General features: G+C 50.8%; 1 protein-coding gene and 1 non-coding gene across 6 annotated transcripts in view; both read left to right on the forward strand.

The window, feature by feature from the left end:
- Positions 1–1,697: 1,697 nt before the first annotated feature.
- MED24 (mediator complex subunit 24) overlaps positions 1,698–25,874 on the forward strand; it is a 36,439-nt gene continuing 12,262 nt past the window's right edge. For 2 of the 5 annotated variants that reach the window (XM_075059701.1, XM_075059702.1), the window contains exons 1-16: positions 1,714–1,776; positions 2,375–2,513; positions 7,709–7,791; positions 8,373–8,411; positions 11,525–11,598; positions 13,658–13,881; positions 14,546–14,657; positions 15,458–15,608; positions 16,098–16,211; positions 17,345–17,392; positions 18,892–18,974; positions 20,159–20,245; positions 20,756–20,867; positions 21,626–21,768; positions 23,671–23,708; positions 24,444–24,526. In XM_075059701.1, coding sequence (XP_074915802.1) covers positions 2,384–2,513; positions 7,709–7,791; positions 8,373–8,411; positions 11,525–11,598; positions 13,658–13,881; positions 14,546–14,657; positions 15,458–15,608; positions 16,098–16,211; positions 17,345–17,392; positions 18,892–18,974; positions 20,159–20,245; positions 20,756–20,867; positions 21,626–21,768; positions 23,671–23,708; positions 24,444–24,526 — 1,521 coding nt within the window. In that variant the 5' untranslated portion in view covers positions 1,714–1,776; positions 2,375–2,383. Of the gene's footprint in view, positions 1,777–2,374; positions 2,514–7,708; positions 7,792–8,372; positions 8,412–11,524; positions 11,599–13,657; positions 13,882–14,545; positions 14,658–15,457; positions 15,609–16,097; positions 16,212–17,344; positions 17,393–18,891; positions 18,975–20,158; positions 20,246–20,755; positions 20,868–21,625; positions 21,769–23,670; positions 23,709–24,443; positions 24,527–25,874 lie in introns of those variants that run through there. The other 3 variants (XM_032788919.2, XM_032788918.2, XM_032788924.2) reach the window with 3 other exon arrangements.
- Positions 24,032–24,139, forward strand: LOC116829930 (small nucleolar RNA SNORD124). The gene has a single exon (XR_004374838.1). It is a non-coding gene; the product is annotated as a small nucleolar RNA SNORD124 (small nucleolar RNA).

Raw genomic sequence — 25,874 nt, forward strand, 5'->3', positions numbered from 1 at the left:
CGGGGTTGCCAGCTGCAGCTCCTCCTTGAACACACAGCTGCAGCTCCCAAGGAGAACATGTCCCAGCTTGAGCCTGATCAGGGAGGCAACACGCTGCCTTGATCTGATTGGTGAAGCCACGTAGACAATGGGTCCCCGCACATGAGTCAATCTGCGGCTTTGCACAAATATTTTGATTGTGCATGTGGCAGTAGCAGAGCATTTCCATCCCAGCATTGCCACCTCCCCTCGAGACAGGGAAGGGAATGAAGATGATCCAAAACCATCTGCCAGGCCTGCCCCTTCAGATGGCCTCCCTCAGCCGGAGGGCTTGGCTGGAGATGTGAGCGCCAGGTTGGAAAGAGAGAGCTTTCCCCTTACAAACCTGCCAGTTGTCCCAGAGAACGAAAGAACGGTACCTCTGTATTTGCAGTAAGTAGAGAGAGGTGCAAGGGATTGATGCAAATACTGGAGTATTCCAATTTATTTCGGAAAGCGTCTCCCAAATGTTCCCTCTTGTGGATAGCCTTCCTCCCTCATCGTATTTATTATCTGTATGGCCCTACCACCCCTCCATGGTGCTGGGCTCTGTACAGACACAGAAGGAGATAATCCCTCCCCCAAAGAGCTTACAATCTAAGTATAAAATAAGAGACAACAGATGGATACAGACAGGGGGGTATAAGGAAATCTCTCCTCCCGTTGCTCAAAGCCTGGCCCCCATCTCCTTTCCCAGTTCCTATCACATCCATGGGGGATTGTCCATCATTGGCCATTTTAAAATCAAGCTTGGATTTTTATTTTTTTCTAAGACAGCTCCTCTAGGAATTATTTGGGGATGCTCTGTTCTGTTACCTATTCTGTTCATTCCCTCTGGGGCACCTGGCATTGGCCACTGTCAGAAAACAGGACACTGGGCTAGATGGACCTTTGGTCTGACCTAGTATGGTTGCTCTTATGTTCTCTGGCCATGTTACACAGATGGTCAGACTATATCACAATAGTCCCTTGTGGCCTTTGAATCTACGGATATTGAAATTTGTGGCTGCTAAGAGTGACTGCTTGCTTGGGGAAAGTAACACTGAGTGAATTATTAAACATGTTGCATCATTTAACATGGTGTAGCCATTGGAAATGAGGGGAACCCAGCCAACCGCAGTGCCCCACCTGCCCAGAGCTCTGCGCAAAGCCAACGCCAGTGCCCAGCCTGTTACTCGGGGGCCATGGTTTGAAACCCACTGACTGGAGGAGAGACAACTCCTCAGAGGGTGGGCAGGTGCCAGTCTTCCTGGGTGTTTGGGACGTGCCTGGCACTTGGCGCACATGACCGTAAATGGTAATTAAGGATGCATGCTGATCCTGGCTGGGGTGGGATGGGGGCAGGTCACAGCCCCTCTGGCTGCGGCACCCACCGCGGGATTCAGCCCCATTTCTCCACAAGCTGCTGGGGGGGGGGCAGCACAAATGTCTTTTTATAGATTCTAACTGGCAAAGGGGCACCAATAAATAACCCCCAAATAACAGTAAAAAAGAAATCCTACATTTTCTAAAGGCTGGAAAATAGCACCGCCCCACCCGCCGCGTCAGAGAGGCGGCTCCGGTGTCTCTGGCTGGGACCGGCGTTAAACACGCCTCCACCCCAGGCTCGAGCAGCCAGCCTCAATAAACTACCGCTCCCAGCGAGCTCCGCGGCGGGCGGCGCGCTTCCAGCCAATCCGTGGAGGGCTTGTTGGTGGGTGCCAAGATGGCGGGGCCCAGGGGCGGAAGGAGGTGCTGTTAGGGTGCGAGGGCTGGCAGGTGAGAGCGCCCCCCTCGGGTGTCTTTCCAGATGGGGGCCCCGGGGGGGACCTGGGTGGAGAGACCCTGGGTGTCTTTCCAGGGGGGCTGCCCCTCCCCCACAAGCAGGTTCAAGGGGTGCTACTAGGGGGCGGGCTCACCCCCCCCGCCCCCTGGGGTCCCCACTGGGGGGGTGATGGGCTTCACTCCTCCACCTCTGGCCACAGGAGCCTGCCCCCTGCCAGAGCTGGGAGCAGAACCCAGGCGTCCTGGCTCCCATTCCCGTGCTGTAAACACTGGGGCACACGTGTTCCCCAGATCTGGGAGTGGGAAGGGAACCCAGGAGTCCTGCCCCCCAGCACCCTGTGCTCCCTCCCAGTGCGAGTAGGACCCAGGAGCCTTTGCTCCTGCTCTCACCGGTGGACTGGAGTCCTGGCTCCCAGCCTCCTGTGTGAACCGGCTGCCCTACCTCCTTCTAAGTGAATCTTTTATTATAGAAATAAAAGATGTTTAATTTATAGAGCCCCAGGGGCGATGTGCGGGGGAGCTAAGTCTGTGAGAGGATTGGGTGCAAAATGCTGTTGTGAACAAGCTGCTGTGTCTTCTCTCTTCCTTTCAGAACAGAAAGATGAAGGTTGTCAATCTAAAACAGGCCATTCTCCAGGCCTGGAAAGAGCGGTGGAGCGATTACCAGTGGGCCATAAACATGAAGAAATTCTTCCCCAAAGGAGCCACGTGGGACATACTTAATTTGGCAGGTCAGGGTTTTTTTTTGTTTGATTGCTTGGGTGCACATATCTGCTTGTGTTATGTCCGTGGTACAAAGGGAGACAAACATATGATCTGGAAAAGCAAACCACAGCATTTGTATTATGTTCAGTGTTATTTCTCAGCCCTAGTTATCAGAGCTGAAAAACTTCCCAACAGTAAACTTTGGAAATGAAGGCTCCTGCCCTCCAAAGACTTATACACATGTGGAGTCCTTCACGGGGGCCACTCATGCTTAAAGCCAAGTATGTAAATCTTAGGAAGAGGGGGGTATATAGCGCGATTGTTGGCTGAAATAACTTGCTGAGCTTTTACTGACACTGGGAGATGCAGGTTGGCTTAGTGGATAGAACACTAAATGGAGACTAAAGAGACCTGGGTTCTCTTCCCAGCTGTGCTGTTGGTTTGCTTGGAGACCTTATGCATCCCCTTGTACCTCAGTGGGGATAATGATCCTTATCTCCCCTGTAAAGCACTTAAAGATCTGTGGATACAAAGCGCTGTATAGGAACTAGGTATTTCTGTTCTTATAAACATTAGGGATTATTGTTTATTAAGAAACTGAAAGCATCTTCCGACCCACAGATCTTATTAGAATTTGCTTTTCTCATCCCAGTTCAAGAAGGGAGATTGACACAAATCCTGCTAAGTGGTGGTACTTGCTGAGTATACGTAGGTAAAATAATTGCCAGGCTTTTATGCCAATTATGGTAACATGTTGTTAGTTTTTCCTGTATGTGGTGTGTGTTTAAAAGCTCTGTGTAAACTAACACAAATCACTTGTTCTTGAGTTGATATAAAGGAGAGGTTTTCAAAGGAAATATTCCCCATTCAAACCAACATGGAGAACTGGATTGAACGTCTGAATTATGCTAGATGAGAGTTGGCTCTCCCATAACCTAAGATCATATCTTCCCCACATGCGATTCCATTCTGAGTCCATTTTCTGTTTAGTGAGGGGGGGGAACCTCTTTCACTTGTGAGATCCCATTTCTATTCCTTTCAAAAGTTTATTGGTTCATTAACATAGTCTTGTGGAATTTACCAGACACCTACTGGCCAGAGGACTAGCGTGGAATCTGGATTGCAGGGACACCAGTAAGGTCCCAAGGCTGTGGGTGGAAAGTCCAGCTCAAACCTGCTGGGTAGAAGGAAGGTACTGTAATGTTATGCCCGGACATTGCCTGAGAGTACCATTTTTGTAATCTCACTCTCTGGCTAGAGGGTAGTTGCTAAATTTTGAAGCCTCACCTTGCCTGCTGGGATGGAAAAGAGTTCCGCTTTGCTTGCCCTCCAGTTGTAAGCCTACTGTAAAGTGAGATATCTGCTACTCTACCTGACCCCATCTTCTCAACTGCTGCAGAGGGTGTATTCTTCTGCTACAGTCGCTGTCCCTTTTTCTGCTTCTGCTGTTAGCCATCTTGAGCAGCAGAAGAGTAAAATGGCCATGATTATTTTCACAATTAGTATTCTATTATTTTTGCTGTGTTGCTGCTTGGAAAAGCTCTGAGCAGCAGCAGCGGCACTGAGGCAGTCTGCAGGCTCAGGAATACGATGCTGTATTTATATTTGGCGTGTGTTCTTTACATCTACTAGAATTAGAAAGGTAGTGTTTTGAGAGCTGCAGAAATTTATCATTTAGTGCTCCCCTCCCCTAATTATAGAAAGCTTCCCATTCACCAGTGGTGAATAGATTTTTGTTTTTAAAGACCTGCATGATCTGATACTTGTCATACAAAGGAATTTACTGGGTACCACATGATCCAAATGGAAGATCTGTGACTCTGAGTTACCACTTATAACTGTTGTGTACTGCAAATCAGTCCCAAGATAAAAATCCTTCAGATATCATTGTGATAGGATATAGCTAACCTCTTTCCCCCCCCTCAAGTTCTGAAAACATAACTGTAAAAATGCACCTATATTGAGAGACTAACCCAAATCAGAGCTCAGCCACCCCCAGCGGCTGTGTATTGCTCCTCCCAGCCCTACGCTCCTCTCTGCCTATTGTTTCCTGCCTTCACTCCTTTGTCTGCACTTTATCTTCTTAGATGATAAGCTCTTTCAGGACAGAGATTCTGCCTTCTTCTAGGCCTTGACCATATTTAACACCATTTGGGCACGGTGGCCAGGGTAACCAGAGGGCAGGAGGTGAGGGGTAATAGGTGCCTATATAAGAAAAAGCCCCCAAAATCGGGACTGTCCCTATAAAATTGGAACATCTGGTCACCCTAACGGTGGCTACTATTTTCAAACCCAGGTACCTAAAGTTAGGCGTCTACGTCCAGATTTAGCCACATTCACTCAGCTCTGTTGGGGCAGGGGAACTGCAGCCATTCAGAATTGTTGACATTCAGGGCACTTCCATGTGGTTGCTGAAATCTGCATGCAGGAGCTTGACTTTAGGCTCCTGGATTTGAAACCTTTGGCACATGTCAATTATAACAGAGTCTCTCTGTCATCTGTAGAGTTTGTGTAGAAATGAGGCAGCCCAGGTGAACCAGTGATTCCCTGTTATGAAGAGGCTGACCTGAGGGAGGTGGGAGGCAGTGGAAAGGCACTAAGCAGACTCTGGAGACTTTGGTTCTAGCCCTAGTTCTGTCACTGCTGTGCAGCCTTTGGCAAGTCTGTTCCCCTCGCTGTGAGCCTGTATTTTCTTCACCCACTGCCTGCCTTGTCTGTGTAGGGTAAGGACTGTCTCTTAAAAGGTGTGCATAAAATAGGCCGTTGGTCTCGACTGCGGTTTCTAGTAGCGCTACCTTAATACAAATAATGACAGGGTTGCAGGAGTCCAGGGAGGACTGGTTTGTCACTTGGAATAGCTCTGATGATCATCCTTGTTTGTAATTTTGGATGAGGTGATTTCCTTTAAACCCCTGTGCATTAGCCCTAGAATGGGTTGTTTTTAACATTCAGACACTGCTTTCAAATCCGAAGACCAAAGGAAAATATCTGGCAATGAGATACCAGAACAGCCCCAGTGCCTGGCGGAGCTGCAGTGATACGTACACGATGGATCGTAATGTCTCACCTGGGTTGTATCCTGCTCCCTGGTTACAGGATGACAGGAAGGGGAAAAGTTACCATTAGAATTCTCTCTCTCTGGTGAGCAGAAAGATGCGTTTGGTTCCCAGTGTCCGTAATTGCAGCCAACAATTCTGATTCAGTGCTTGCAATTTATTATTGTCTGGGGATTCAGACTGGTGCATTATTTTTGAGCAGTTGCCCTCCAAGAAAGTGAAGGATGCACTTATTTAGAGATTCCCAAACGGCAGCTTCCACCTCCAGCGTCTGGGTGCCTCAGACTAATTAAAACAAATGCTGTAAAATATGGGTCTGTCTTTGTGAGACAGCCTTTGTGCTCTGCTGCAGTAGTTTAAATGATCAATTAAAAGCTTGACTGAACAGATAGCACATACCCTGCACCCGTGAGCTGCCAAATCCAGGCACTGGCAGATTGCCAGGGGAAGTGGGTGCCAAAAGTGCATGGGCATTCTCAGCAGAAGGGCCATTTGCCAGGCCTGAAGAGTTCAGGAACCAATAGCAAAAGCCACCCAACTGTGGCAGCAGCCAAGAGATGTGTGTGAGCAGAGGTTTTCTCCCAGATCACTGGGCCCCAGTAAGTTGGAAGTAAGTGATGGGATGTTACATGGGATGATTCTTTCCTGGGTGTCTGGCTGCTGAGTCTTACCCACATGCTCAGGGTTTAGCTGATTGCCATATCTGGGGTTGGGAAGGAATTTTCCTTCAGAGCAGATTGGGGGTTTTTCACCTTCCTCTGCAGCATGGGGCACCGGTCACTTGCTGGAGGATTCTCTGCACCTTGAAGTTTGTAAACCATGATTTGAGGACTTCAGTAGCTCTGACATAGGTTAGGGGTTTATTACAAGATTGGGTGTATCATAAGCCTCTTTCCCAAATCTGGACCTTAGCGTCCAAAATCTGGGTGCTTAGCATGAACCCTTCTAAGCTTACTTACCAACTTAGCTTTGATCTCGCTGCCACCATCCAAAAATTCCAGGGTTTTGGCCCCCTATGGTCTCCCCAAACCTTCTTTGGGGGACCCCAAGACTCAGAAGCCCTGAGCCACAACAAAGGGAAATGACCCACTTCCCTTCCCCCTCTCTCTCTCCCACCCAGACTTTCCTCTCTGGGCTAACCTGAGAGTATTGATGCAATCTCTTTACATCACAATACCAAGAAGCATGTCTCCTTTATTCCACAAAGAGACAACTATACCTCAAATAAAGCAAGGAAACAAAGAAATGATTCTCATCTCTCTTCATTTCCCCTCGCCACTTATCCAATCCCTGGTGCTGCAGAGCTTTTTTATTCCTCTCGTAGATCTAACCAACTACGTGTTCACCAAGAAATCTTTCTCCCTCCCTCCTTGTTCCTCTAGTTAACTACCCCAGAGAGAAAACTCCTCAAACATCTTAAAAAGAAAGCTTATAATGTAAAAAGAAAAGAAAAGACATAAACATATTCTCTGTAACAAGATGGAATACAGGGCTATGCTTATAAGAAATATGAATAAACAGTCTGATTCAAAAGATATCCAATTTGAAACATTCCAGCAAGTTACACACATGTAAATACACCCAAAAACAACATAAAAGCCTATATTGTTTTTCTACCTGTACTTACAAGTTGGAGACAGAAAGAATTAGAAGAAGAAAGAAGCTTCTCAAGCTGAGAGACAGACAAAAGACTCAGAGTCCAAAAATTCCCTCCCTGACTTTGAAAAATCCAGTTTCCTGATTGGTCCTCTGGTCAGGTGTTTGGTTCCCTTTGTTAACTCTTTACAGGTAAAAGAAACATTAACCCTTAGCTATCTATTTATGACAGGGTGGGTGAGATTCTGTGGCCTGTGTTGTTTAGGAGGTCAGACTAGATGATCATGATGGTCCCTTCTGACCTTAAAGGCTATGAGTCTAAGAAGGGCCCAAGATTCTCTGCAAGAGCTGAGTTAGCAGCAGGATACTTTATGCTTCCTAAGTTATTTATTGTCCTCTGCTACTGGGAATGGACACTTGTAGGATTTAATTTAAAGAAGGTGTTGTGCTAAATCTTTGGGATCAGCAATATTTTCTATGTCTCCCTTCCTGCTTGTGGGATGTGCTGACAATGAGAGATCATGTGTTAGCTGAACTGAAATCTCCGGCCTTTCTTGTTTTCATTTCAGAAGCTCTCCTTGAACAGGCCATGATTGGCCCATCACCCAACCCACTGATCTTGTCGTACCTGAAATATGCAATCAGTTCCCAGGTAACAACCTCCACAGCACTTCTCCTTTTCAAAGTGCCTTACAGACACTGAGGAATTTAATCTTCCCAACCCCGAGTTAGGGGACCTGTTGCTTCCGGGAAACCAAGGTTCAGAAGTTAAGTGACTTGCCTAGATCCACAGAGAGAGTCAGTGTGTGAGCCAGGATTGGAATTCAGAATTTCCTGTCTCCCAGTGTGGTACTTGATCATGCTTCTCTCCTCTGCAAGGAGATAGTGGCAGAGTGTCCCCCTGATCAGTACGTGCCAAAGCAGTGAAGCTTCTGATGATGGCCTAGAGGCGAGCATAGAGATCCCTTCCCCTCTAGACAGTTCCTCAGCTGCCAGACACTCTTGCTTTCCTTAGCTTGTTATTTAAAATTGTAGTTTAATGTGAAGTTTGTGTAAAGCAAATCAATGATCACCTAAAAATGTCTCTTTAAATTTGTGCTGGGTCACTGCCAAAGCCCCGTTTTAAGAGACAAGTAGCGCAGCTGTAAAATGACCTCATTATGCCTTGGCAACAGCAATTGCATTTTAAAATGTTAGCTAATAACTTTCTTGCTCTGTCTTTTTTGTTCCTAGATGGTGTCTTATTCCACTGTCCTGACGGCCATCAGTAAGGTAGATCTTGACGAATGCTGTCTTTCATTTAACCTACAATCTATGCATCCATTTCTGTCCCACTAACTCCTGCCAGATATAGGTCAAACGGGAAGTGACATCCTTTGTTGAGTCAGCAATGATCAGATGGCACAAACCGAAGAGATTACGTTTCTATGTCCCTGCCCTGTGGAACAGGCTGTACACCATCAATGGAAAGAGATCACTTTGCCTTTCCTTTGGGAAACTGCACACAGTTCCTTGCAAGAGAAGTTTAAAAGTCTAATCCATCTAACGTGGGTATGACACGTTTAAAACCACATGCTGGCACGTCCTTCTCACAGCAGTCGACCACTCCAGCAATGGTGTGGGAATCCGGGGTTAATACTTAAAACTAGCAACGTGGAGATGTAGCGCTGCCAGTTAATGCAGTGGCAGAGCCAGAGACTGCTGTTTTTTCTCTTTGAATCAGTATTAACATCTTAGCCAGTGTAACTTGTATTAAATGTCCCAGGGCCTGAGGTTACACGTGAAGGGTCAGTTTCACAAGTACTCAGCATCCAGCAGCTCCTGCTCTTCATGGATGATAGATCCATCAAAGGCTATTTGCCCAGGATTGTCATGAATGCAGCCCCATGCACTAGGTGTCCCTAGCAGGAGCGGCTCCAGGCACCAGCGCACCAAGTGTGTGCCTGGGGCAGCAAGCTGCGGGGGGCAGCCTGCTGGTTGCCGTGAGGGCGGTAGTCAGGCTGCCTTCAGCGGCATGCCTGCAGGAGGTCTGCCGATCCCACGGTTCCAGCAGCAATTCGACGGTGGGTATGCCGAAGGTGCAGGCGCGCTGCCGAATCCGCATTACCAGCGGACCTCCTGCAGGTGCGCTGCCGAAAGCCGCCTGACCGCTGTGCTTGGGGTGGCAAAATACATAGAGTCGCCCATGATCTGACTGCAAGAACCTGGGAGTGGACGACAGGGGATGGATCACTCAATGATTTCCCATTCTGTTCATTCCCTCTAAAGCACCTGGCATTGGCTGCTGTCAGAAGAAAGGATACTGGGCTAGACCAACCCTTGGCCTGACCCAGTCTGGCCATTCTTACTGGGCAATGAACCATTCTGAAAATCTGTCCATGGCGACGTTGTGTTTTAGTGACAGAGGGAAATGCACTCCCAGCATAGGCTGCTATGGGTAATAAATAGTTCATATGAAAGATTGCTAGTTGTTGCTAGAGTAAGTTCCCGACCACATTGTAGCAGACCTTAAGGTGGCCATCCTGCAGCAAAAAAACTTCAGGACCAGACTTCAAAGAGAAACTGTTGAGCTTCAGCTCATCTGCAAATTTGACACCATCAGCTCAGGATTAAACAAAGACTGTGAATGGCTTGCCAACTACAAAGCCACTGTCTCCTCCCTTGGTTTTCACACCTCAACTGCTAGAACAGGGCCTCATCCTCCCTGATTCAACTAACCTCGTTATCTCTAGCTTGCTTGCATATATATACCTGCCCCTGGAAATTTCCACTACATGCATCTGAAGAAGTGGGTATTCACCCACACAAGCTCATGCTCCAAAATGTCTGTTAGTCTATAAGATACCACAGGATTCTTTGCTGCTTTTACCTGATCTTTACTGTAGGAATAAAGGGAAGAAAGGATCAATGATGATAATACTTTAATATTTATTTGTGTGTGTGAGAGTCAAGAGGTTAGGTTGTGGGGAGGGAGAGCTCAGTGGTTTGAGCATTGGCCTGCTAAGTCCAGGGTTGTGAGTTCAGTCCTTGAGGAGGGCCACTTAGGGATCTGGGGCAAAATCAGTACTCGGTCCTGCTAGTGAAGGCAGGGGGCTGGACCCGATGACCTTTCAGGGTCCCTTCCAGTTCTAGGAGATAGGTACGTCTCCATATATTCTGAGGTTGACAGAGATCACGTGAAGGGTAAGAGCATGTGGGCAGTGGAGGAGTGAGATTTTCTTTGCTTTAGATTGTAATAAAACTTCCAACCCTTGGTGGTCCCCTGACTGCCTTTAATGATCCCCTCCCAGCAGGTCACGACCCACCCATTGAGAAACATTGACCTAGAATCATAGAAATGTAGGACTAGAAAGATCTTGATGGGTCAAGTGTACTGAGGCAGGACTATGTATTATCTAGACCATCCCTGGTGGGCATTTGTCTAACCCAGTGATAGTCAGACAAGGCTTCTGAGCCGCAAGTGGCTATTTAATGTGTCTCCTGCGGCTCTTTGCAGTACATGATATTAAAACACTGAGTGATTTAATTATTAACCAATCAGGGTGCTTTTACTGTGTTGTTAACCAATTAAATTATCAACTTGCACTAAGTTATTGACTTATTTGCTATGAGAATAATATATGTAAATATTTCCCCTGTCATACTGTTTACATCTGGATAGTACTATAGTAAATGAGACAATGAATTCACATGATTGTGGGTCTTCTGGGTACTGTTGTTCACTAACTTGGCTGATGAACCACTGAGATCTGAGATTCACTGCTCTAACCTGTTCTTAAAAATCTCCCATGATGGAGATTCCACAACCTCGCTAAGTAATTTGTTCCAGTGCTTAACCACCCTGCCAGGAAGTTTTTCCTAATGTCCAGCCTAAACCTCCCTTGCTGCAATTTAAGCCCGGTACTTCTTGTCCTGTCCTTAGTGGAGAAGAACAATTTATCACCCTCCTTTTTATAACACCCTTTTATGTACTTGAAAACTGTTATTGTGTTTCCCTTCAGTCTTTGCTTCTCCAGACTAAACAAACACATTTATTTCACTCTTCCATCGTAGGTCATGTTTTCTAGACCTTTCATCATTTTTTGTTGCTCGCCTCTGGACTTTCTCCAATTTGTCCACATCTTTCTTGAAGCCTGGTGCCCAGAACGTCTCATCAGTGCTGAGTAGAGTGGTAGAATTACTTTGTGTCTTGCCTACAATGTTCCTGTTCATACTTCCTTCATTTCTGAGTAGCTGTGAACGAGCTGCCAATAAAAACTCTTGGCTGGGAGCCCTGTCCTATCCCAGAGTGGGATGCAGACGATCTTTTAAAGTATCTGTTTAAAAACCGAGATCTGTATTCAATGCGTCTGGTTTTAAAATCCCCTTGTATTCCTGTGTTGTAGTTCGATGACTTCTCCCGAGATCTCTGCGTCCAGTCCCTGCTGGAGATCATGGATATGTTTTGTGATCGGCTCAGGTACCATGCTGCTGCTGCTGCTGCTCCCTTCTGAAGGGCTGTGTGATGACGCCGTGGGAGGAGTTGCTTTAATGCCCCTGAAAGGCAAAGATCGATAACATTGACAAGTCAGGAGTAGTGGATACGTGGGACCGCGGTTCTCAAACTGTGGGTTGCACCCCCAAATGGAATCATGCCATCAGCCAGTCGGGTCGCAGTGATCCCTAGTGTACAGAGGATGACACTTGGTGACCTCACATGTATGATGCATGCGAGGTCATGCTGCATGGAGGACGCCATTTTGTTCTACAAAGTAGCATCCTCTGCACAGCGTGACCTCGTACGCACCATATGTATGAGGTCACGCTGCATGGAGGACAAAATGGCATTGTCCATGGTGTGTGCGAGGTCACATTCTGCAGAGGATGCCATTTTGCTCTTGAAAATGACATTGTCCTGCTGTCTGGCGTCCCAGGAGGAAATGGTTCATTACAATGGGGTCATGCCAAACAAAAGTTTGGCAACCCCTGATGTAGGAGCTGGGCAGGTCTCTTCCCTCAGCTCTGCCTGTGCACCTTGATTGCTAGTCCCGTCCTGGACGCCCCACACAGCTGCGCTAAACATAGGGAATATAGGAATTGCCAGAGTGGCTCAAACCAGTGACCTGCCCAGGCCAGTGTCCTGTTGCTGCCCATGGCCAGTGCCAACTTTGTAGGAAGGTACAAGAAACCCTGCATCTGGCATTATGGGGTAACCTGCCTCCACAGAAAGATTCTTCCTCAGCCCCAGTAGTTAGAGGTAGGCTTAAACCCCTCAATGTGAAGGATTATATCCCTGCTATTGCATCTGAGTCCTCACCTGCGGCTCCTCCTGCTCCGTGGTCCTGGGCTGCGCACACCCAGCACTGCCAGTGCACCTCATTGTTGCAGCCCTTCCTACTTCTGTCTCTGAACACAGCAGGCCATTCTTGCAACCTTGAGCATTTGTGTTGGTGCAAGTCAGTAGGCGTTCGCTGTGATGCTGCTGAGACTGTGTCTAGAGAATGAGTGAGGGGCTGATCTTCTATTGATGATTCAGGGCAGTAAACAGTTTCTGGAAAACCCAGAATGCTTGTAGTTTACCTTAAAACCCAACTAAACCTGTTTAAAGGCAGCAGTGATATTGCTGAGCTGGGTGTGTGCAGGGGGAGTGAATAGATGGGGTAGGAAAGCAGAAATAGCTGTTCTTATATTTCATGAAGCAGAATTGCAACAATTAATATTAATTTGTCACCAACTGTTGACAAGGAGCTGCCGCTGGCCGAATACAAAGCTGGCCGCTTCATCCAGTCCCCGGTTAATTTGATCCTCCATTTAATTAGATCCAAACCTCTGATTTGTGCTCCAGAAGGAGAACTCCCACCTCGTAGTTTGTTGATCAGTGCTGATCATTTTTGGCAAGATAATTCAACTGGGGGCTTAGAAAAGTATCGCTGTAATTAAAAGCCCAGAGATGCCAGGAAGACCCCGAGATGGTGAGATTTTTCAGCCATACTGGAGGTGATAAGCATGACAAAGTCCTTTGTGCGAATTGAGGAGCGAAAAACAGTCAACAGGTGGATGAAATTCAGCCACATGAATAGGAGGAAGAATGGTCCAGTGGTTAAGGTGCAGGGCTGAGCCTTGAGATGTTCGGGGTCAATTCCCAAGCTCCCTGTGGGACCTTGAGCGTCTTCCTTTGGGTGCGTCTACACTTGAAACGTTGCAGCAGCACCACTGTAGTGCAGACCCTTCCTCCACTAACAGACGGGGTTCTTCCCTCACTGTAGTAAATCCAGCTCTCCGAGAGGTGGTAACTAAGTTGATGGATGAATTAGTTCCTGGGCCTAGCAGTGTCTACACCAGAGCTTAGGTCAGTGTAACTACGTTGCAGAGGGGATGATTTTTTCACAGCCCTGCAGGATGTAGTTAAGCTGACCTAACTGTAGGATCATTAGGTGTTTGGATGCTGCAGTGATGGGGACACCTGGCTAGCTGGAATAAGGGGAAGGTCCCATAATGAGACATTCCAACCTAATCTTTTCTTCTGCCCCCCCCCTCAGCTGCCATGGCAAAGCGGAGGAGTGCATTGGCCTATGCCGGGCCCTGATGAGCGCCCTCAACTGGATGCTGCGCTGCACGGCCTTCTATACGGAGAAGTTCAAAGAGATGCTGGACCAGTTGGCTGCTGAGAACCAGCTGAAGATGTGCCTGGAGCGGCTGGAGAAGATCTTGGGGAGCACCAAAAACCGGGCCCTGATTCACATTGGCAAGCTGGAAGAGACGTGTATGTCGCTGGGCCATTACCGGTGTAGCTCTGTCCGTCCCACCCCCTCACCTGGCTTGTCTTACTGGTGTCTCTGCCATGGCCAAACATGAACTCCTGAGCTTCCCTCCCTGTTCCCTCTTGCTGCCATCCCCTGGGGGATCGTCTTCGACTCCTCTCCTTTACCCCGCTCAGCCAAGCCCTGCCATCACTGCTTCCTTCTCCCTTAGCCCTCTTTGTCCCTGCCGCACCAACACCCGCTCCTCTGCTGTGTAAATCGCTGTAGCCACCTGCTCCCTGACATGGCACCCACGCTGCCTGCCCTCCAGTCCCCGCTGCCCTGGAAGAGTAGTCTTAGCATGAGGGCTGAGGGAGCTAATGGCTGCTGCAGACTGGCTCCCTTGCGGTCTGGCTTTCCCCGGCACCCCTGGAGAGGGTGCTATGCAAAGCTGAGCTGTGTCCCAGAGCGATTCTGAGGCAGTACAGATCTCAGCTGGGATTTCCACAGGCACCTCTTTCCCATTGAAATCCAACAGGATTTGGCTGCCCACTCCCTTGAGCTCCTAGGCAAGTGCCAGCCCTTGCCAGGACCTCTCAGCTGTACAGACCCACCGGGACTCTCATATACTCCCTGGGATCTCCACGTTGAAAATCTTACATTTCCCGCCCCCGCTTTTCCTTCCAGCTTCGTGGAGCGCCATAGAGCAGTCGCTGATCAAACTGGCGGAGAATCTGAGCAGCCTCAGCAATCCCCAGCTGCGCAGCCAAGCGGACGAGTGCATTTCCCTGATCAAGAGGTAGCCCCACTGTTTTGCCTTCCGGGCGCTTGGGGTGACGAGTGTATGTGTAGGGGGGGTCCATGCACCTGCTCTGCCTGTTGGCTGGGACAGCAGGGGTAGCTGTGGGGATGAGCGAGCAGTTCACTTTGGCACATCCCAGGAGGGCTCCTGGCTGATGCCTGTGGGCTCTGCTCTCGCCCTTGTTTGTGTCCCTGCTCCTCTGCTGCTGGCCAGAAGAAGCCCAAGAGGTCAGAGAGCCTCATACTTCTTGCAGGCATCTCCTGTGTCCATTGTACAGCTTTTTCTGCAGCCCACACCCCGAATTGATGGAGGGGTTGGGAGCTGGCAGAGAGGAAGGAGGATGCCGGGCTAGGTGGAACTCAGTTGAGTCCCAGGCTGGAAGCCCCACTCATGGTACCCCCTCAGCAGCCCTGCCCCCTTTAACTCTCTGGCCTTGTCTACATGGGAACATGGCCGGAATAGCGATTCTGGAATAAGGCCCACGTGGACTCTGTTCGGTACTAAGAGTGTCCATGCAGGGAGCTAGCCAGAGTCTTTAAACTCTCACCCGACCTTATTCTGGACTCACTTCCCCACGTGGCCAAGCCCAGGGAGTTAAACACCAATGACCTAGCCAGGGCCTAAAGGTTCATCTGTCAAACCAGAGAAGAGTCTAAGGGCCGTCGCCTGTCCTGACCCAGACGTGGCAGCAGCATAGAGAAGGGTTGAAACCCAATGACCTTGACCTCTGGTGGGTGTAGGGTCTCCCCCCCATCACCCAAGCCTCTTCCCCAATTACCAATGTTCTTCTTTTGCAGCATACCCACCATGCTTTCGGCCCACTCCGAGCAGCTGAATAAAACCGGCTTCCCCACCGTGCATGCCGTGGTGCTGCTGGAAGGAACCATGAACCTCACGGGAGAGACCCAGCCTCTCGTGGAACAGCTGATGATGGTGAAGCGGATGCAGGTACAGAGAAGGAGCAGCAGCGTGTTTCCTCCCTGAGGAAATCCTGAGCGAATCCTGACTCAGAGAGGCAGCGTGGCCTAGTGGGACCAGAAGCTGGGCCTTGTGAGCTCTAATCCCAGCTGTGGTGCTGAATCTGTCTGGCCTTGGCAGGTCACTTCTCGTCTTGGTGTCCGGCTTGCACCAGAGGGGGTGAGCCTGAGGCTGGCCCCTGATCTCGGACAGAAATGCAGGGAAGTACAACTCCCTCCAAATCCCATTGTGCAAGACTCCCATTAGTGCTGGGTGGGTCTGGCTGGTCCGTGTACGAGTTTGCTTGTGCCTCTGGTGAATGGAGTTACTCTTCCAGCTCAAGCAGCAGAGGCACCTGCTTTTAAATCAAGAGGCTCCAGGTTCGATCCCCGCTGACGACCCACACAATAGGGTGGGAGATGGAGTGGGTGGCATACCTTAAACTCTCTGGGTCTGACATCTTTTGCATCCCACTTGTAGCGCATTCCTTCACCGCTTTTTGTGCTGGAGATCTGGAAAGCCTGCTTCGTGGGCCTGATCGAGTCCCCGGAGGGGACGGAGGAGCTGAAATGGACGGCCTTCACCTTCCTTAAGGTAACTCCTTGTCATGCATCCCGCCCCTGCCGAGAACCCAGAGTCTGTCCCTGCCTGGACCCTGCTGAGTGTCAAAACCTGGGACAGCAATTATCTCTCCTTTCCCACTGTATCCTCCACCGGGGACCCTTTTCATGCCCCAGCTGTACAGAGCATGTTAAACTGCAGGCTCGGAGGCTGAGCCCGTAGGCAGCATCCCTTTACACAAGCCATCAAACGTTGATTTGTTGGGCTTATTTTAGTTTTGCAAAACAGCTTTCGTCTCACTTTGTTCCTGGCTTGGGAAACGGTTGATCTTGGCTTAATGGAGAACCTGCGCCCTTGTGGGACATGACATCAGCTTGACTTGATCCAGTGTGCAATGTGGGGATGGTGGTTAACATGCATGATTGAGAGCCAGGAGACCTGGGCTCTGTTCTTAGCACTACCATGTTGCTTTGGCCATGTCCGCCTCAGTTTCCCCATCTGTAAAGCAGGAGCAATAGCCTTCCAGGAGGGCTATGCTTGCAGAATGCCTTATAAATGCTAAGTGACTCTCTGGATTAGATCACAGGGGGAGGTAAGTGTTGTGTTAAGCCCCTGGTGCTGTTGCTTTTTCACATTCCTCTTTTGTCCTTGGCAGACTGAAAGGTTGTGTGTTCAGCTTCTTTCTTCCCCTGTCCCCAAAGTAAATAGCAGCAGATGGCCCTGGATCCCCTGTCCCAGCTCTTGTCCGCTCTTTGTAAGAAAAATAAAAAGGACGGTGACTGATTCCCCACAACAAGCTCCACACATTACAGCTTCGTATTCCTCCATCTCGTCCCCTGTAATCTCCACTGGGACTGACAAGTGTGAAGGGAATTGGGGGGGGAGGGGGGCTTCTGAGTGATGGGGACTGTGACACTTCCCTATTGTGCAGGTCGTTCCATAAATGTCCACTAGGGGGTTTTCCTCCCACCTTCCTTGGGAACAGATGGTCCCAGGGCCTTGACTAGATTGATCACTGGGGCAGCTCTGAGGGGTGTATCCTCTAGGGCTGATGTATTCTGCCATGACTACTGAGTGGGAGCCATGTGTCATGCTGTATGAGCCTGAGTCTCCGCACCCAGGATCTCTTGGGCTAGATCTGACTGTTTTAAAAAACTTTCTTTCAGATTCCTCAGGTTCTGGTTAAACTAAAGAAATATCCCCAGGGAGAGAAGGTGAGTTGCTGTGACTGTTTGTGTTTAGTATTGATCATTTACAGTGCGGAGGTGTGTGTGTGTGTGTGTGTGTGTGTGTGTACAGACACAATACGCACACCCACACACACACAGAGATCATGTTTGTAATGGAGGTGCCCAGGGACCACATGAGATGGAGGCCCAATTGTGCTCGGCGCTGTACAGTCACTTCCCCAAAGAGTTTACAGTCTAATAGCCTGGGAGGTCACGTGCTTTGTACCTTGTGTTGTCTGAGCCTGTACACACCAGGGGCTCCTTGCATCCCTCCCCCAGCTCCTCAGTGCCACCCTCCTACCTCCCTCTATGTCAGGGACTTGCTGAAACTCTGCTCCTCTGCCTGGGGTTGTGTGTGGCTCCCGTACCAGAGTCCTCCCCTGCTGCAGCAGGGGCTCTGTATAAACCCTCACACACACCCCAGCCAGTTGGGGCCCTGTTATTCTAGACACTACAAATACAGACCTCGCTCCCTCAGAGGCACAGGCCCGTGCTCAGCTTTGCACCAGGAACGATCTGATTGGTCAGCAGGGCCCCTCGTGTCCGTAACCATGAGCATGTGTGTAAGTCTCGGCAGCATCAGGGCCGTGCAGCCAAGGGCAGTGCCTGCCCCAAGGAGCTTACAGTCTAAAAGATGAGAAGTCCCCAGGGGAGAAGCCACACTCCTGGCCTCGGGGATGCATCCCTGCTCTTCTACTTGCTGTGGGGGATTTTGTTTCGAGGGGTGGGAACTCCACAGTAAAGCACCAACCCAGCCTGTTTCTCAGGATCTCCTCCCTCTCCTTGCGGAGCAGTGGCTATCAGCTTATGATACCTGAACGGAGGTCGGGGCCTGACTTTCATGGCAAGTGTCAGCAGCTCCTGTTGGTGCTGAGGATTGTGTTCCTGCAGTGCTGTGACTTCAGTGGGAGCCAGCACCTCTGAATATCAGAGTTGGCTGCCCAGCCTTTCCCGTGTCCCAAACGCACCATAGGATAATCCAGGGGTAGGCAACCTATGGCACATGTGCTGAAGGCAGCGCGTGAGCTGATTTTCAGTGACACTCACACTGCCTGGGTCCTGGTCCGTGGGACTCTGCATTTTAATTTAATTTTAAATGAAGTTTCTTAAACATTTAAAAAACCTTATTTACTTTACATACAACAATAGTTTAGCTATATTTTATAGACTTATAGAAAGAGACCTTCTAAACACATTAAAATGTATTACTGGCACACGAAACCTTAAATTAGGGTGAGTAAATGACTGGGCACAGCACTTCTGAAAGGTTGCCGATCCCTGGGATAATCCGTCCCTTTGCTAACATGTCACTGACTGGCCAACGCTCTGTTGGTCCACCAGGGTGAAGTTGTGCAGCGTTATTCAGCTGATGGGGAAGAATTAAGCCCAAGTTTCTAAGTGGCTTTGCTGCTTCAGCTGAAAGAATCTCATGTACCTTGTGAAGTGAGGTCTGACCCAGTGCTTGCTTGCTTGTGTGGCTGCAGGATTTCACCGAGGACGTGAATTGTGCCTTTGAGTTCCTGCTGAAACTCACCCCTCTGCTGGACAAAGCTGATCAGCGATGCAAGTGAGTCCTCCCTCCCTCCCTCCCGTGTCTGCGCCTGACCTCGGAGCACCCAGGGGAAAGGGCCTAAGCATATGGAAAGGCACAGCTGCTGTACGCTGTGGGCAGGGTCTTTCCTCCTCCTCCTCCTCCTCCTCCTCAGTGCCGTGGGAATGACTGGATTCCATTGAGCTGCACACAGAACCATAGGGACAGCATGTCCCTCATGCCGGAGGAGCCCCACAGCCCTAAATGGGTAAACTGGCCTGTGTCCTGGGCTTAATCCCTAGGCCTGGTCTACACTGGGAGGGGGATTGATCTAAGATACTCATCTTCAGCTACGAGAACAGCGTAGCTAAAGTCGATGTTTCTTAGATCGAATTAAAATTACTGACTTTGCGTCCTCGTGGCGTGGCTCCCCCATCAACTTTACTTCCACCTCTCGCCAAGCTGGAGTTCAGCAGTTGACGGGAGAGTGATCAGGGATCGATTTATTGCATCTACGCTACACACAATAAATCGATCGCGATCCGGCGGGTAGTGTAGACGAAGCCCTAGTTGAAAACTTGGATCCAATTTCACTTTTAATCCCTGGTTTCTGAGCACTGGATCTGTGGCAGAACACCCAGCCCAGCCTTCAGCGTCCTGGCTTTGCTCGTAGCCGTTGAGGCGGTATTGAACAGCTGCCGACATGTTTCCCACTGGCTGGTCATGAGGCTGGCGTACAGCCTGGAGGGCAGCTTTTCTCTCCCCATGTTTCCCGTGCCTCATTTCCCCTCCCACCAGCCAGTGTTTAACAGCTGAGTCCCATGTTAATAACGCTTTCTGCTTCTGAGGCACCTTACAAACACACACACACACAAGCTGGCATGCCCCTCTGTGAGGTGGGTAAATATTGTTAGCTCTGTGCTGACGGAACTAACGTACCCAGTGGTACAGTGACCTGACACCGCCAAAGAGAGAACCCAGTTCTGAGTCCGTCTCTTGTCTGAGTCACTGGGCTCCCAACGTCTGCCTAAAAGTGGGCCTGGAACCCCAGAGTCCTGACCCCGCACTTCACAATGCCATCTCCTTGGCTTTGGTCAGAAGCAGGAACGCTCTGGCCTCTCTGAAGTAGCTGCTTTCCCACTCCCGCCCTAACGCGGGTCAGTGAGCGCACGCGTGTGTAGGATTCCTTGTGCCCTTAGCTCCATCTCTCTCCATTCCAGCTGTGACTGTACTAGTCTGCTCCTGCAGGAGTGCAGCAAACAGGGACTGCTGTCTGAGGCCCACATGACCAACCTGGTCGCCAAACGGTAGGTCCCCAGCTCTGCTGCCTCGGGAGTTCCCCGCACATCGATAGCAGCTGGGTCTTGCTGCCATCCCTTTCCCCCTGGGGAATCACTGGCTTCTGGGGGCTCTGAGTGTCTTAACTTCCTCACAGCAGAATAAACGGGACAGCTTGGATCCAACCAGCCGTCAAAACCCTAAAGGAACAGCCAGAGAGACATGGGGGCTAAAAGACCCTGGGTGTCCCAGCTTGAATAGAAAGGTCTTTGCTGGTCTCTGCTGAGCACACTATGGGGACTGGGAGGGAAGGGGGCCTTGTCGACCCAGGGAACTGCCTCCTCGGCTCAGATCTGCTGGTCTGGCTGGCCACAGGCTCCCTACGTGGGAGGGACGTGGGTGCTGCATTCCCACGGGCTGTACTAACCCTGACCCTCTTGGAAAAGGGAGTGGGGGATTGCATTGTTTGGAAAGCAGGGGGAAGAGGGGCTCCTCCTCTCTGATTCCCTCATCTCCGTGCATATCTCCCGCCCCCCCAGGACGGCTGACCGGGAGCATGCGCCACGCTTGAAATCGGCAGAGAATGCCAACATCCAGCCCAACCCGGGGCTCATCCTGAGAGCCGAGCCCACTGTCACCAACATCCTCAAGGTAACTTCCCCAGTGCCCCCCGTCCCAGACTGCTGTGGACACCTGGGACCCTTGATCGCTCGTGAGCGGCCATAATGCTCCAGGTTCTCTCCCAGTACTGGGGGAAAGGCAGTGCCTCTAGCCAGGCTTGGGGGCAGGCTCACTGGGGGCGGCTGGCTGCCAGCAGCCCTATGCTGCGCCATTGGTATTTACTGCTGTCCTGTTCCGCTGTAGTGGCAGTAAGAGTCAGAGGGGCTGTTCCCCATGCCAAACCATTCCTTTAGCTGTGTCTGGAAGCAGTGACCTTATGCAGCATGTTAAAGCATTGGGCTGTAACAGCATGACTCAGGCCTTTGCAGGCAGAGAACTCTGTAGCCGTCCTGCTCCCAGCTCCTTTCTCTCTGGATAACGCGCACACAGCTCACGCAGGCAGACGCAGTCTTTCCCTGAATTGTTATGGCTGTCACGCTCCCCAAGAGTGCGTAGGATCCCGAGCTTCTGAATCAGCAAGTACATTTTGTTCCGCAGGTCCCACCTGAGCCGCAGCGGTGGTGGATTATGGGTCATTACAGCTCTCCTTGGGTGGTGGCTGAGCAATGCTAGAGCCCTGTCTGGCAGGTCTGATCCCTCGCTCGTTTTCTCACGTGGCGTCTGATGATGACTGACTTGCATATGGTGTTACTGACAGCCAATCAGAGAGCTCCAGTCGTGCCGAGTTCTACAGCCGCTTTATAACACTGTAAAACTGCTTTGTTCCCCGCCCCCCCTTTTTTCACTAGACCATGGATGCAGATCACTCCAAATCCCCCGAGGGGCTACTAGGCGTCTTGGGCCACATGCTGTCTGGGAAGAGCCTGGATCTGCTGTTGGCAGCTGCAGCAGCGACGGGGAAGCTGAAATCTTTTGCTCGGAAGTTCATCAAGTGAGTGACTTCAGAGACACTGTCTGTGCTGGGTTATCACTGGGCGCAAGGTGCCGTGGCAGCTGTGTAACATGTTTGTGCCTCTGACCTCCCACCTCTGAGCGAAATGAGGGAAGCAGGTGGCCACAAACATCCAGGAGATGTGATAAGGCTTGATGGATCTGTTTTTTGTGTTCTCTCACGTGATGGGTGCAGCGATGCAGCCGGTGTTGGCCGTGCGTTGGCCTCGGCTGGCAGTGGGAGCAGTACACCAAAGCGCCCTGTGGTGCTTTGAGAACATGTCTTTAATTGGTGCTTTTCTGCAATCCCTGGCTGGGTCTGCAGATGTTCAGAGCTCAGATCATTATGCGAGGGGGTTGTTAGCCCCTGTGCTGGAAACATACACCTCAGGCACAAAATCCACCTGCCCCTGGCATGATATCAAAACCAAACAGCCCTGCTACAATTCCTCGCTGTCCCCAGGAGGGCAGGGGAAAAGCTGTGGTGTTGGATGGTGCATTAAAAATAGCGAGCTAGAATTGTGGGGTTGCACTCGTGTACTTTAAAACCAGCTGATGTGGGAGTGCATGTGCTAAGCCAACTTGAGGCACTCAGGCCCAGTGGGCAGGGCATACACTTGGAGTCAGACCTCGTGGGTTCTATTCCCAGCTTTGTCATGGACTTGCTGTGCAACTTTAGGTAAGTCCTTTCCCCTCTCCATGCCTCAGTTTCCCCTCCATCCCTTTGGTAATGTCTACATTACAAAATTCTGCCCGGGTAGCTACGTCAGTCAGGGATGTGATCCCTGAACCGCCTCGCTGTGCCAGCAGGAGCCCCTAGTGTAGACGCAGCTCTACTGACAACGCTGCGCTTTTACCAATACCGCCTGTTTCGTTTGTGCGGGGCACTTTTACTGTACCAGGAAAGCGCAGCTTTAACTGTGTCCACACTAGCCATGATTTCCTGGTGTGTATGTACTGGTGTTCCTGGAGCAGCAAAGCGCTCCTAATGTAGACTGCGAGCTCTGGGGCAGAGGGATGCGTCTCACTAGCTTTCTGTGCAGCACCCAGCAAAATCCAAAGCGGGATGTCCGAGCATTACAGTAATATACAGAAGCAGGGCCTTTTCCTATTTCGACATGTTAAAGCCTTGCCTGTCCACTGGAATCATTCTTGAGAATTGTTACTATCATCAGACCAGTCTTGGGCAGAACCCAGGCTGGGGGTTTGGAGTCATTTTTATTTTGCACACATGCAGCTGGGGCGTGATAGAGGGTCAGGCTGATCTAGTGCCTGCTTCTTAGAACAGGTGTGCATGTGTTAATGTGCAGTGTGCCATCTCCTGTGTTAGCCTGGATTCCGCCCCGTTCAGTGCACCCAGGGCAGATGTGGTACGTGCAGTTACTCTGCTAGGATTGATGGCTGGAGCAGCAGCAGCTAGAGGCCCTAGCCGAGATCAGGGTGTGCTGCACTGACACAGGGAGACGGTCCCGACCGCAGGGGCTCCCAGGCTAACCAGACCCGGCAGACTAAGGGTGGGGGAGAGCAAGGACCCTGGACAATGGAGACCTTGAGAGACGAAGCAACGAGAGGACGCATCATTGAGCTGGGAACTGAACCCAGACCTACAGAGTCCCAGCCCAGCGTCTGATCTCCTTCCGCTTCCATCTTTAGACTGAGTCTGCACCATGGGGCCAGCAGAGAAAGGAGCTGGTGGGAACTGGGAGGCTGGCGCTGGTTGGGGATAGGGCCCCAGCTGGGCTTGAGCTACTGTGGCAAGCGAGGGTGGAGGAGGGTTGGCAGGGGGCAGCGTGCGTGGGCAGCCTGCCCTGCTCTGGGGATAAAGCGGTTTCAGTTTCACCAGCCACAGAGACCGAACCCACAGCTATGGGGCCTCATTGCTTCTTTCTTCACCTCTCTTCAGGCTGAATGAATTTACCAAGCACATCAGTGGAGAAGGCTGTAAGTGTGACATGGCCCCTTACTGCTGAGTGTGGAGGAGCTGTGCCAGGCCCGTTCACAGAGCACCCCCGGTCTGGAAGGGTTAATGCCGTAGGGTAGCAGTAGCGAGCACTGTCCCAGCTGCCTGCACAAGGGGGCATTGATTCACTCTGGCAGGGTGCAGGGCTCACTGAGGGTCTTTATCCTCTCCGGTAGCACATGTGCATTACCCTGCAGCCCCCGCTGTTCGTCCCCCGCTCATTCGCAGGTCAGGGGGCTCTGTGCTGGGGGGGTTGGTGGAGAGGGGAGAGGGGATTGGCCTGCTACCTGTGCCCCTTAGCCTCTCCCTTTTTGGAAGGGATGATGTCTGAGCACAGGACCCAAGATAAGGATTCTGAATATATTTGCATGTGATTAAACATGTGAAATACTCTGACCTTCCATTGGCTGGCAGGAAGGCTTAGCTCCAGGCTCGGAGCAGCAGGTTCTTGGCCTAGGGTGTGGGGTGGGGATTAGTTACAGTTCCAGGCCTGTGGAAGTGTTGGTCTGTCAGGTGAGGAGATCTGGGCGGTGTGAGCACTGCCCTGCTCTCCCTGCCAGTAGGACTGCCGGGGGCCCCAGGGGAGGCAGCATGCGCCAGTGCAGTGAGGTCGGGGGAGGTCCCTCCACAGCATCCCACTGGGGCCTCGAGGGAAGGAGCTGGGTGAGCTGGGGTTGGAAAGCTCCTCCGGTAACAGCTTGCTTTCTCCTCTGCAGCCAAAGCCGCCTCCGTCAGGGCCCTGCTGTTCGACATTTCCTTCCTCATGCTGTGCCACGTCGCCCAGACCTACGGCTCTGAGGTAGGCTCCCCCCGTCCGTGTGACTCTGCGGGCTGGCATCTCCGAGAAGCCTGAGCTTGTGCTATCTAGCTAGGAGATTCTGGATGAATAAACAAGAGCTCAGACCGTACAGCGCGTCTACAGCCCAGGCTAATGCACGGTGACTCTCGGTGCCCCTCTAGTGGCTGGATCACATAGAGGGTGCGGCTAACGGAGCTGGGTCTTTTCATTTGGGCGGCAGAAGCTTCTGCCTTAGGATCCAAAGGTGGTGGGTTTGATTGCCACAGATGGTGACCCCCTACGGGTATCTGTGCAGAGATCATCTGGTCATTTCATTTCACCAGCTTCCTTTCAGCTTGGAAAAGAGAGGGCTGGGTTTGGAAAGAGCGTGAGTCCTGGTAGCTGTGGTGACTGCTGTTCTGCTCTCATGTCAATGGATACATGAAATTAACTTCCAGCCAAACGTCTGTCAGTGGCTGCTGACTTCAGCTGCTAGCCAAGGGCCTGATTGGTTTTTTTCCCCTCCCCAGAAGCATTGAGCACCCAAGACTCCAGTTGAAGTGAACTGCGGGTGCTCAGCACCTGTTAAAATCAGATCAAAGGGCTGGGCGCCCCCAAACTGAGGCCGCCCCCATTATCGGGCACGACAGAATGGTTCATCTGCTGCAGGGATCTCTGGCTGAGCTCTAGGGCTGTGTTCTGCAGGGTCAAATCAGATGACCACAGCCAGCCCTTTTCGCTTTGAAGCCTGTGAACCTGTGAAAATCAATGGGCACTCCTGACTTTGGTTTAACCTGCCCGTTCCTTCGCAGCTCTCACATTCCTGCGCCCCCTGCCACTTGTCAGACCCACAAAGTGCGGGCGTTTGGTGTAACCTTGTAACATCACAGGAGGCGGAGATAGAAAAAACCATCCCCTCCCACTCCTGCTTTGTTTCCTAGAGCTGGGTCTGGGTTAAATTCTGGCGAGACGGGCTCAGGGATCGACCACGTCTCTTCCCATCTCTGATCCTGTGTCCTCCTGCTTAGTTTTGATATTCAGGCAAAGGTTAATATATAAAGATGCCCACCTGGGGGCGCTGTGCAACTACAATTAACATTGTTGACCTCATGAAAGAAGGTGCTAACCTGGCTCAAGCTCTGTCACTTGTCTATGTCCATGTGCTTGTTGGATTCTGGGGGCGGGGGCGGTCTGTTTCTCACCCATTTGCCCCGAGGGGCCCCAGTTGGGTAAGGATGCAGCATTGTCCTAGCCTGTATGAATACCATACAGACAGCTCTAGCAATGAGCAGCTCCAGGGGTGGTTACAGGGAACTTTCTCACCACTATTAAACACGTTTGTATTTGGGGAATTAACCACCCTATCCTG

Source organism: Chelonoidis abingdonii, chromosome 21, assembly GCF_003597395.2.
Source record: "Chelonoidis abingdonii isolate Lonesome George chromosome 21, CheloAbing_2.0, whole genome shotgun sequence".
NCBI classification, from domain to species: domain Eukaryota; kingdom Metazoa; phylum Chordata; order Testudines; family Testudinidae; genus Chelonoidis; species Chelonoidis abingdonii.